Genomic DNA, 12,924 nt, shown 5'->3' on the forward strand with positions numbered 1-12,924 from the left:
AGCTGTAGTCAGAGAACCTTCCTGTGGAACCTCAAAGTTCTTCACCTGATACATTCTCATCATTCAGGGAGTTCAGTTCATTTACTCACCTCAGAATCTGCAGTCTGCAATCTGGACTCTCCAGAAAACCACACAGATGAACAACTCCTGAATCCTGCAGGTCGTTCCTGCTCAGGTCCAGTTCTGTCAGATTAAATGGGTTCTTCTTCAGAGCTGAACTCAGAGATTTACAGCTGATCTCTGACAAACTGCAGTCCTTCAACCTGAAATCAGACAGAAAAGTGTGTTCAGGAGCAGTGATGCAGCTGGAGGAAATGAAAAGTTTGACCTGATTTACAGGATTATTATTGAAACAGATTAAATTCATATCAGTTCAATTGTTTAAAGAAAAAATAAATCAATAAGCAGTTTTATCTATAAAAAACAGCTGTAGACAGAAAATCTTCAGAAAGTTCTTCCCCTGATACATACTTGTCATCTTTTAGGGAGTTCAGTTCATTTACTGACCTCAGAGTCTGCAGTCTGCAGTCTGGACTCTCCAGAAAACCACACAGGTCAACAACTCCTGAATCCTGCAGGTCGTTCTCGCTCAGGTCCAGTTCTGTCAGATTAAATGGGTTCTTCTTCAGAGATGAACTCAGAGATTTACAGCTGATCTCTGACAACCTGCAGTCCTTCAACCTGAAATCGACAGAAAAGTGTGTTCAGGAGCAGTGATGGTAGCTCCAGTTTGAGCTCAGAAAAACTCAGCATCAGTAAAACCTCCAGGTCAGGAAACAGGTCAGTTGTTTGTGTCTGAAAGCACCATTAACTTTAAAATAGAACATTATCAAGCAACTGAAAGTTACAAAATGAGAGTTTTTCATCTGAAAATGAAGATGTGACCTAACAGATTGACTCTGCAGCCACTTTGTGAAATTATATGAGGACATTATCAAAACCGCATGTGTTTGAAAATAATCCAGGAAGTTTTAGAAACTAAAAGAAATGTTGCTTTTATTGATGAGCAGAAAATGTGACTTTGTTGTAATGTTTTTGGAAGTTGTTTGCTTGAGACAACTCAGAATATTTGATGAAGATTAATAGTTAGACATTTTCTCAGTAAACTTGTCATGTGGTGCCTTGTAGGGCTATAACGAGGGCTTGAATACTCGGGATCTGCTCCCAAAAATTCATGTACGATTATTTGTGAAATTCAAGAACGCTGCTTCACAATCTTTATAAATATAGTAGAGTTTAGTAAAATATGCTAAAAATATTATCTGGAGACTACATATCTTTGCTCTGAAATTCAGATTGATGTTGGATTTTAAGTTTATGAACTAAGACAAAGCTGAAAGAGCAGCGATACCGTCACTGTAAGTAAACATCCCCGTGACAGTGATGCTTCCGGTTTTCAAAATAATAAGACTATCAAGAGGTTTTTTCTATTCAAAAACTGAAACAGAAGTTCTGCTCACTGACGTAAGTTCTAAAGAAAAAAAAGCAAGACCACGGGAGCTGCAGCTCCAATGTTTACATTCTATTTGTTATGGTATTTCTTCAACAATTGACACAATAACAAAACTCCAGCTTATTCTGAAGCAGAGAAACGCAGCCTCGAGCTGCTGAAAGGCAGTTGTAATCAACATGAATCGACCGATTCCACTGCATAAAAAAATACTTCTTTCATACGGACTGTGCACCAATATGTAATAATTAGACTGAAAAATGTTGAAGAAATTTGAGGAGAGATTTTCAAGTTTTCTTGTTAAATGATCCAAAACAGCAGTGATTTTTATCTTTTTTACACTTTTCACAGGTGTCAGCTCACCTTCACACTAATATGTGTGACAGAATGGAAGGCTTTATTTGTGTGGGTTTGTATAATTGTGTGTGAGCTGCAGTTGTATTATGTACATTTTGGCTAGTTTAAATGTAGAGACTATTTCGACCAACAGGTGTGTGTGTAACTACAGAGTGTGTGTGTAGACAGGCCCTGCCCATTCTAGTTTACTATCTAGACCTGGATGTTTTATGATTTTACTTCCCTCTGTTACCATCTCCTTTCTTTTCTAAACCCCCCTCTTTTAACACCCCTCACCTCCATACATCGTCCCCAGATAATATTTGATCATATTTTACTACAATTTACTACATTTATAAAGATTGCAAATCAAAGATCTTGGAAGTCGCAAATGTCCGTACTCAAATTTTCGAGAACAAATCGCGAGTACCCTAATGAGTAAACATTTATCAATATAGAAAAAAGTTTAGCATGAATTAAGGCATAGATAATAATTAAATACAAATAATTTCAATTTTCATCCATCCAGTAAATAGACATACACATAGCAATAAACATATTAAAAAGTAAGAATCGTGGTTCGATTCGTGAATCGTGGAGCTTGATTTGTGAATCAAATCGCCACCTAAGCACCATGGGGCCGTGGCTCAATCTCGGCCCGCGAGCGTCCCCTAGTGGGCCGAGGGAAAAATCTGTTCTGAACCTGTGGGCCACAGGACCTGAATGCAGCATCCTACCACTTGGTGGTAGTTGCTTTTTTGTTTATTTTTAAATATTTTATAAGACCTTTTTATTCCCAGTTTGGTTGCTGTTCTAAGTTGGAAGTCTTCCTTCGACAGTATGTCCTTTCATCTCGACTTCCGTACTGATCAAGCTGCTGTAGCGGGGGGAGGGGGACGGGTTGGGGCAACAGCGTTGGGGTGGTGGTGGGTGATTGTGAGCGCCATTAGCTGCTGATGCACCGCATCTCGCGCTGCTGCAGTTTCCAGAGGAAACGCTAGAAGACCTGATTGATGGTCAGATCATTGACAGTATATAAGAACTGGACAGAGCAAGCCCCCCTCCTTCCGTGTTCATATAGGAAGTACCACTGGGTTCCAAAAAAGGCCAAAGTCCCATTGACTTCCATTGAGAAACAGACAGTTATTTCTCAGTCATTTTATATGTCAGAATAATCATTCTTCCTCTGCTGCTTTCTGATTAACTTCTGTTTTCTAATCCTAATTTTTTTTAAAGATGTTTTTTCCCTCATCACAAGTTATTAGAGTTATAAATCGACCAATCAGATGGCTCAATAAGCGTTTGTGGGTCTGACGTCGACCGTCTGGGGGGTTTGATTGACAGATGACGGGTAGCCAATGGGAGCAGACTTCATCAATGGGTCCGTGAAGACCTTTTAACACCTACTTTACAATTCAACAATGTACCAATCATTAATAATATAATAATAAATTTTATTTATATAGCACCTTTCAAGATAAAAACCACAAAGTGATTTACAGTAAAACACAGAATAAAACACAAAGTAAAACCAAATATAAAAACAGGACATAAACAGAGTTAAGAAAAGGCAATTTTAAAAAGATGTGTTTTTAGCTGCTTTTTAAAAGAAAACACTGAGTCAACAGATCTGAGGCTGAGAGGAAGGGAGTTCCAGAGGGATGGAGCTACTGCTGCAAAGGCTCTGTCACCCTTAGTTTTTAACCGTGTTCTTTTGGCCCTGGTCACATGATCTGAGTGACCTGCTGGAGTGTACGGGTGCACCAGGTCTTTTATGTAGACCGGTGCTTGGTCATTTACAGCTCTGTAAGTTAAAACCAGGACTTTGAACTGCACTCTGTAGCAGACAGGGAGCCAGTGCAGCTGGATCAGCAGTGGGGTGACGTGTGAATACTTAGAAGTTTTGGTTAGAAGCCTTGCAGCAGCGTTCTGGACAACCTGAAGACGTTCTAAAGATTTTTTACTGAGACATAAAGATGGAGTTGCAATAATCAAGACGAGAAGAAATAAAAGCGTGAATGAGCATCTCCATCTCAGAACGTGACACAACTGGACTCAGTTTAGCAATGTTTTTCAGATGATAAAAACAGGAACAAACAAGTGTACTGACGTGAGAGTCGAGAGTTAAAACTGGGTCTAGGGTTACACCGAGGTTTCTAACAGAGGGCCTGACAAAAGAGGCGAGTGGACCGAGCCACTGGACTATCTAGGGGTGGTATTTGTCAGGAGCTCAGACGAGGACCTCAGTTTTGGTTTCATTCAGTTGGAGAAAGTTATCATTCATCCAACTCTTGACAGAATCCAGACACTTGTGTAAAATCTGTATTTTAAAAACATCCTGTGGTTTAAAAGATACATAAAGCTGAATGTCGTCAGCATAAAAATGATAAGAAATGTCATTAAAAGAACTTAAAATATGATATAAAGGCAACAAATATAAAATGAACAGTAATGGTCCCAAAACAGAGCCTTGTGGCACACCAGAAGTGAGGGATGCAGAGGAGGACTTAAACTTGGAGCAAACCACAGAAAAGGATCTGCCAGTGAGGTATGATGTGAACCAGTCTAAGGCAGATCCGGATACCCCAACCCAGTTTTTCAACCTGTCTAGGAGGACGTGATGGTCGACAGTGTCGAAGGCTGCGGTTAAGTCCAAAAGCAGAAGCACGGAGCAGTTTCCTGCATCACTCTGCATCAGCATGTCATTTGTGACTCTGAGAAGAGCTGTTTCTGTGGAGTGAGCTCTACGAAAACCTGACTGGAACTGATCCAGAATGGCGTGTCTGTCTAAAGCAGCTGTGAGTTGTTTAGCAACAACTTTTTCTAAAAGCTTTGAGATAAAGGACAGATTAGAAATGGGTCTGTAGCTGCTCAGGAGGGAGGGGTCAAGCCCAGGTTTTTTAAAGAGAGGAGCTATGACAGCTTCCTTAAACAGCTCAGGAACTTGACCAGACAGCAGAGATGAGTTAATTATGGACAGGACGCAGGGACCAATGGACTGAAAGACATCTTTGAGCAAAGGTGTTGGTAGCAGATCGAGTGAGCAGGAAGACGACTTCATTGTGCCCACTAATCTGACCAGCTCAGGGAGAGACACAGGTGAAAACGTGTCTAAGATCACAGGTCGAGGTGGACTGGGACTAGAAACAGAAGCAGAAGCAGCTGTGAGACGCATAGAGTTCCTCACCGACCTGACTTTTTCAATAAAAAATGATAAAAACGTTTCACAATCATCATTTGAGTGGATGGGAACAGCAGGTGGACGAGGCATGACAATATCACTAATGGTGTTGAACAGCACCTTAGGATTCCCTCTGCTTTTTGAAATGAGATTGGTAAAATATGTAGCTCTTGCATCTTTAACAGCATTGTTAAAAGAAACTAAAAGATCTTTAAGATAAAGGAGATGAACATGCAGGCGAGTTTTCTTCCATAAACGTTCAACTTTCCTGCAGGACTGTTTTAGACGCCGTATACTGTCATTTATCCAGGGTGATGCTTTTGTGACAGGGGTCAGTCTAGTTTTTATGGGACAGACTTCATCTAAAGTAGAACGACAATGACTGTTAAAAAGACCGAGTAAAGCATTGACATCAGTACACGGAGGAAGAACCAAATTAAAAGCATTAGAAAAGGCGTCAGCTGAGGAGGAGTTTAAGATGCGAGAGCTGATTTCTCTGCGTGCAGGTAAAAGTGAAACAGAAAATGACAGGTTAAAAAAAATGCAATGATGATCAGAAATAAAAATGTCCTCAGAAAAAATAGAGTCAATATTCACTCCTAGAGTAAAAACGAGATCCAGCGTGCCACCTTTAACATGTGTGGGCCCACACACATGTTGAGTAAAATTAAAAGAGTCCATGACACTGCTGAAACCTCTGGTAAAGAGGTCGGAATCATCAGAGCAATTAAAATTATGAAAATTAAAGTCACCCAGCACAATCAACTTAGACAGCTTCATGGTGGAAGATAAAAAGTCACTAAACTCGTTTAAAAATAGGCTGTTTGGTCCAGGTGGACGGTACACAACAGCACAGTAAAAGGGGTCCTTATCTCCGACCTTAATCATCTGAAGTTCGAATGATGAGAATTGACCGACGCTCACCGAGCGGCACATGAGACGATTCCGGAACACCGCGGCGACTCCCCCTCCGCGACCCGATGGCCGAGGCCGACCGATGAACGAGAATCCAGCCGGGCAGAGTTCGATGAGAGATGAGTGATCGGAGTCCCGCTGCCAGGTTTCAGTCAGAAACATAAAATCCAAGTTCCTGGAGTCTATCAGCTCATTTAGCAGGAAGGACTTGTTTCCGATGGAGCGGGCGTTGAGGAGCGCGATGCTCAGAGGCGCGGGGACCCGACTGCTGTCGATAGCAGCCCGCGTCAGGGGTCGGAGAACCTCGGGGTTGGATCCAGGACCATCAGATATTCCACAAATCACAGGAGGAGGCGGCCAGTCGGAAGAAAAGTCTGGATAAACCGTCTTCAGGTAGCACTGCCTCAGGATTCCGGATCCTGCGCGTCCGAGCAGCGACGCGGGAAGAGCGTTTGGGTTGGAGGAAGCTGACAGCTGACAGCTAGCAAGGAACTCTCGGCGACGTCTTCCGGAAGCCCCGCGTTTCCATCGCAGTCGGATTTTCACCTGGATGCCAGATCTTTTCCCTCTCCTTTTCCACCGAGGTCGACGAAGTCCCGGAAAGGCTACAGTCTGGGAACCTTCTGGAGACGCCGGACACAGGGAGCGGAGAACGGCGGCGCAGGGAGACGAGGTATCTTTTCCAATCAGCGACAGTCCGATAGACAGCAGTGTAAAACGGTCATAAATAAAAGCAGCTAAAACACAGTTCACATAAAATAAAACCAAGAGAACAGAAATAAAAAGAGTCGGTAACTTCTGTGAAAAAACTCCTGCTGGCAGCGGCTGAGCCGAACACAGGCGCCATCTTGCCCAGATTAATCACATTGGATCCAACATTGGATCCAATCATTGTCCTGCTGTTGTTTTTCTCAATGGAATGTAGCGATGCAGCAGTTTAAAACAACAAGAGGAGCATGCTGTCGACATTTTTAGATGAGGATTTACTCTGTAGAAATAGATTTCACTCTGAGGTTTTGTGCTTTGGACTTTATTGTTTGTTTAACGTTCGTTTTTCTTTATTTCACTGTTTTGATTGTAGCTTATAAATTATAAGTTGTGTATCATACGGAATGGTACAGCTCCTCCATAAAATCACCAACCAAAGTTTCGTCTTTGCCGCACTTTTCCAGCTTCAGCCTGAATTAGACGCAGCCGTATGAGGAGCACGAGACAAACTTGAAAGGACCTGGTCGTATTTTAAACAGAAAGAAGATCCAGCTGTTCACTTGTTAGGATGGTTATTTATTTTAAATACCGCTGAACGCGCTTCTCACGTGCATCTGATCAGACTGTGGCCGCGCATGTGAAGAGACAAGCTGCAGCTGCAGCGCGCGAGAGGGGCATGCGTCGTTCTGCAGCGGCGTCACCAAATGCTCCTTTTATCTCGACTAAAAGGAATAAATGTAAGTAAATCCCAAAGGACCGCTGACAGAATCAAACGTTGGAATGGTTCTCCCTCAAAGGCTTCAACAATGACTTGTACGATTCTCTTGAGCCCCGTTATTGAAGGTGTTTACATCCGCAGTCTCGTGGTCGAGGCGTGGAAAGAGGCGGGGACTCACAATAAACTCACTCCTGATTGGCGACAGTACTTCCTGTAGATTCCATGACTCAGCTATGACTCAGACCAATCGCTGAAGATGGGTTGCAGACATTTGCAATATGGTGATAGCCATTTCAGGAAGTGACGGTGAAAGCGGTGGTCTACTTTCGTGAGGGGTGGAAGAAATGCATTTCCAATGGGGGACCTCAGTGCTCCAGAAGTCCAGTATTTTTTTTACAGTCAATGGGTAAGATGCACTAATAAACCCTCTAGAACCGACGGATACCTTCATGCAAACTGTGCAGCTCAGAGATTAACATGATAAAACTCAGTCTAAAATGAATTTCAGCATTTTTTATCCACTATTAAAAATCCCACATGGAGAAAACAGATTATTATTTTATTTTTGGATGGGGTCCAACACGAGTTTACTGCAACAACCACCGGCATTGTTAAAAAAAGAAGGGAAAAAAAACAAATAAATAAATCACAAAAACTCTGCGTTACTCTGCGAAAGTCCCGCCCACTGCTGTTATGAGAGGCGAGCATCATTTCTGCATTCAAAAACACATTCAAAAAAGGAAAAGAACACCTTGTAAATCCAAATGAAATATTTTATGTAATATCTACATAAGAAATGTATGTTTTCAGTGTAAACATATTAAATTCATGTAGCATTCATGTGATTCTTCTTTGTTTCATATTTATTTAATTTATTCATGTTGAGGTTACTTGAAAAAAAATCACGTTCAATCTCAAAACCAGAAGACGCAAAACAGGGAAAAAAATGGAAACGGTTCTACTTTCATGGTTCTCTGCATTGACCAGGTAAGATGAAAACAATCCTCCTGAATCTTTGTGAAGGCAGTCGTTATTTTTGGATAATATGCTGTTCGTAGCTCATTTAAATGTTTGATAATTATTTAAATGTGGTTGTGAGCAGTTATGATTGACATTATTGTCTAAAATACTTTTGTTTCTATGTGCACGATTTTTCAGAATAATATTGTTCAGACGTAGTCTAGTTACTTCCCTGACTAAACGCTACAGCTCAAAGTGTGGCTGAGAAAATCCGGTTGCTTTCCAAAATAAAAGCATGTTAAGGGAAAAAACAAAGGTCTCATTATTTCTTCCATGGCCCATTATCGGGTCCTCTGGTCTAAATCAGAAATCATGTTTTGTGTTGTCAGCTGTGTCTGCCCTGATGCATATAATGGATTTTAGATTTGGTGAAGATATCAATACTTAGATAATTTCTCAACAAATAAAAGCAGTTGTTTGGAGAAATATTTAGGTAAATATGTCTTTAAACATAGGGGTTTGTTTGTATTTATATCAATACAATAATATTGATCTTGTCTATATGTAACCGGGAATTGTGACATAGAGGGCACTAGGACCCAGAAAATGGGCTCACACTAGGTGTGTAGTTTGTTATTGATGGGGGACGCTATTTAGTGATCCAATCTGCAGCCGTGCTCACTTTAAACGCCGCTGTCGTCCAGCTTGTGTCAGGCCAATCAAGCACACTTGTGGAGCTCCCTCGAGATTCTGGCCGTGCGTTGAAACGTCGGGTTCAAAACGTAAGGTGCGATAAACTTGCCAGCAATCCAAAATCCTGTTTAGCCTGCATAGCATTTTAAAGATTATTTTGCCTCAGGTGTGTTTGTGCTGTTGCAAGCCCCCACCCGTCAGACAGGGTGGCGTGTGGAATGCAGGAGTGAGCGTGAGCAGTTTTAATTCTTTTAACACAATTTTAGCATTTTATATTTTTAAGTAACAACTTTGTTTTAATGTAAATTGTGTTTTTAGAAATTTGTGGCGTGATTAAGGCCTACTGCCTGGAACTTTTATGGGAGGAAAGTCATGACTTGCTGTAAGTGTTTTCACTTGTAGGCTCTCTCCCTTATGTTTTGATGTGCTTTTTTTATTTAAATATGCACTGTATCTGTTTCCAGGATGAATTGGTTGTGCCTTCTGTCTGGCCGAATAATACTTTTAACCCTGCTACTGCCTCCTCCAGTTAATTCTGGACACCTGCAATTCACTGTGCAGTCACATTGTTTATCACTTTTTCAAGATTGCTACATATATTGACTGATTTATTTTAGTTTTAAACAGAAACTGCAGTTTGTGAGGGTTCAACATCTGCCAGCTCAGGAGAAGTTTCCTGTCTGCCCTCTGTAAGAAAAAATGTGTCATTTGCTAAATGTAAGCTGCTGGTTCTTTAAAACTATGTAAAAAATTTACCAAGGGATGTAAATATTTTAACCTTATATTAAAGCCTCTACTAGATCATTATATGTTTAGCCTCTTATCCCTCTATTTTTTTTCTCTTAACTTGCAAATTTAGACTGACGGCACAGAATATTCCCTCTCCTGTGGTCCAAATTAATATTGATGCGTTTAAATATAAATTTAGATTTTCTATCATGGTTATTATTCAGATCAGCTCTGGGGTTCTGTTCTCTATTCTCATCTACTTCTCCTCTCTTCTATTCTTTATTATTTATTGTATTTAGTTCTCCATGCTTTTGTTGGTGCAGTTCCATTCACATGTTGTTCTTCTTTCCCACTCTCCTCTGGGGAGCGGGAGAGATTTCAGATCCCCGGTGGATCGCCCACGCTCCCACTCTTGGCCGTGGACCACGCCCCTGACACCATCCTGCATCTCTGAGTGAGAGTGATTCCTGCTGGGTCGTCTGTCCTCCTGCTCGTGGACTGCACTTCTGCTTCACTTTGACTATGGACTTCATCATCACTCGTCCCTCAGCTTTATCTGAATGAACTATTAGATTCGTAGTTGTAGAAGCGAATCTTTCTTTAACAGTTCTGGTATCTCCTGTCCGTCCTGGGATAGGATCTCTCCTTCATGTGGGAATCCCTAAGGTTTCTTCTTTTTTCCTGACTCAGGTTTTTTTAGGAGTTTTTCCTTACCGGGAGGGAGGGTCTAAGGGCAGGGATAACCAGTTTATGTAGTCTGTTTAGTTTTTAACAATTGTTTATATTTTGAAGCCCAATGAGGCAAATCTCTTTGTGATTTTGGGCTATATAAATAAAATTGAATTGAATTGAAATTGAATAGATGTGGGACGTGAATGACCCTCTAGGGCCTTTGTATGAACAAAGATCCAGAGAGGCTGATGAGAGATACAAGGTGTGTTGGTCTGGTTAGACTTTATTCTTTTTACATTTTACTGTAAAATAAAATAATAAAACACATTTATACAGAAAAAGAAACTGGGACGCTTAACCAAATGTCTGTTTCTCCACTAAAACAAGCGTCTACATTTTTGCAAAGATGGATGTACATATTGTGTATTTCCCTTTAGTAGCTTCAGCATTCATAGTCAGAATGGTTCTGGCTAATTGGTTCATTTTGCGGTAAAATTCTGTCAAAAATGTAAAAAACACTAGATAAAAATTTCAGGATTTATTCAAATAATGAGAACATTGTTCTGATTAGCACTCACTGTAAATGTAAATTTCCCTTTGAAGAATCATAAATCTCTATCAAAAATCCTCCTCGCTTTAATGCGTTTTTTTTGTTTTTTTCCTCCCCCCACCATAGTCTGCTTCTTTACTCCTGCTGTCTTGTCTATATCACCTAAATCTGCTTGTGCCATTCTCTGATACATTTAGGATCCACCCCAAAATGTGATGCAAATCCCTCTCTATCCTGTTTACAGACAAGATAATTCTTCTGTACTTATGTGTTTAATTGACTCTTCTAAAGCCTTCGACAGAGTTAATCACACCAAACTTTTTATGAAAATGAAAAATAGGGGCGTACCATGGTATAATATAAGACTACTATGCCCATCAGAAAATGATGGTTAGGTGGGGATCAAGTGTCTCTTCTCCGTTTGGTGTAACCAATGGAGTGAGACAAGGAAGTATTTATCCCCCACTTCTTTTTAACCTGTATGTGGATGACCTGTCGAAGGATCTAAATGCATGTAAAACCGGTTGCATGGTTGGTGGTTTTAAAGTAAATCATCTAATGTACGCAGATGATTTGGTTGTTTTTAGCCCCAGCAGCTCTGGTTTGCAACAACTTTTAAATGTCTGTTCTGTATTTGGTTTTAATATTGATATTTTATATAATTCCAGTAAAAGTGCTGTGATGATTTGTCGTACAAAGGAAGACGTAACATTGAATTTCCCTGCTTTTAAACTCTCCGATTCTGAGGTTAATGTCTGTCATAAAGTAAAATATCTTGGACATGTCATTAATGACAAATTCACTGATGATGACATCCACAGACAACGTTGTATTTTATATGCTCAGGCAAACATGCTTGCACGCAGGTTTTATTCATGTTCCGACAATCTTAAAGTTCTTCTTTTTAAAACTTACTGCACACCACTGTATACTGCCCACCTGTGGACAAACTACAGAGCATTCAGCATGAGGAGGCTGCAGGTTGCCTATAATGATGAGACTTTTGTTAAAACAGCCACGGTGGTGCAGTGCAAGCAGTTTGTGTGTTGGTGCAAGAGTTCATACTCTTAAAGCTTTGTTGAGACATTTTATTTAAGGTTTTATTTTTCGTCTTAACACGTCAAATAACCAAATCCTTTTAACTCTCACCAATGTGAAATACAGCACTTTTAAATACCAGTCCTCAATCTGGAGGTTTTGGTGCTGTCACCTCTTTTAAACCTTTTGAGTTTTTACATTTTTAATCTGCAATTGTTTAGTTTTTTTTCTTTTTTTTTAGTTTACAATACTTGGTCATTTTATGTCATTGCTTTTATTGGCTCTTACCTTTTTCATAATGTCTCTTTTTATGTGTATTATATTTACATTTATTATTATATATATATGTACATTTATTTTATTGCTTTTAAGTATTTAATCTGTTGTGTCTTTGTGACAAATGGACCCTGAGTCTGTAATAAAAGTATCTTCTAGAATGTTCTTTGGCAAATGCCACAGCATTAAGTTTAAACACTGAATCGAATAATCGTTTATTGACCATTGCTGCACAGACAGACGGCATCCACACAAGTGAAGTTAGCTTGCTACACAGGCTTCATGGAGAAAGTGTGTTTGTGTTAGCCTGGGAATGGCAGCACAGACTCTACCTGTAAGGGGATATTCACATTGGTCCACATCATCACGAGGACCCGCTCGTTTTCATGGACATGGAAGGGGTGATTTATAAGAACAGGGGTTTGTAGAGGATTACTCAGAAATCCATGAGTGGATCAAAATATTACTTGGGGTTGTTGATATGAATTTAAAGGACCTAGCTTCTTGTTTTCAAAATAAGACTGTCAAGATCTAGAGGACAAATGGACGGAGTAAGAAGATATGATGTTGAGTCTTAAATGAAACAGCTGAAAAAGATGGAAGACTTGATCTTTTACATTTTTTTTCCCCCCCCATTGTGGGTTTGTCTGTTCTGAACAGATGGGTACAAACTATGTTTTTGTTAATATACGTTTGAA

General features: G+C 40.3%; 1 protein-coding gene across 1 annotated transcript in view; it reads right to left on the reverse strand.

The window, feature by feature from the left end:
- Positions 1–6: 6 nt before the first annotated feature.
- The window catches only part of LOC112140531 (NACHT, LRR and PYD domains-containing protein 12), a 17,812-nt gene continuing 4,894 nt past the window's right edge, over positions 7–12,924 (reverse strand). The window contains exons 4-5 of the mRNA XM_024263529.2: positions 508–681; positions 7–263 (exon numbers count right to left, since the gene is read on the reverse strand). Coding sequence (XP_024119297.2) covers positions 86–263; positions 508–681 — 352 coding nt within the window. The 3' untranslated portion in view covers positions 7–85. The remainder of the gene's footprint in view (positions 264–507; positions 682–12,924) is intronic.

Source organism: Oryzias melastigma, unplaced genomic scaffold (assembly GCF_002922805.2).
Source record: "Oryzias melastigma strain HK-1 unplaced genomic scaffold, ASM292280v2 sc00431, whole genome shotgun sequence".
Lineage (NCBI taxonomy): Eukaryota > Metazoa > Chordata > Actinopteri > Beloniformes > Adrianichthyidae > Oryzias > Oryzias melastigma.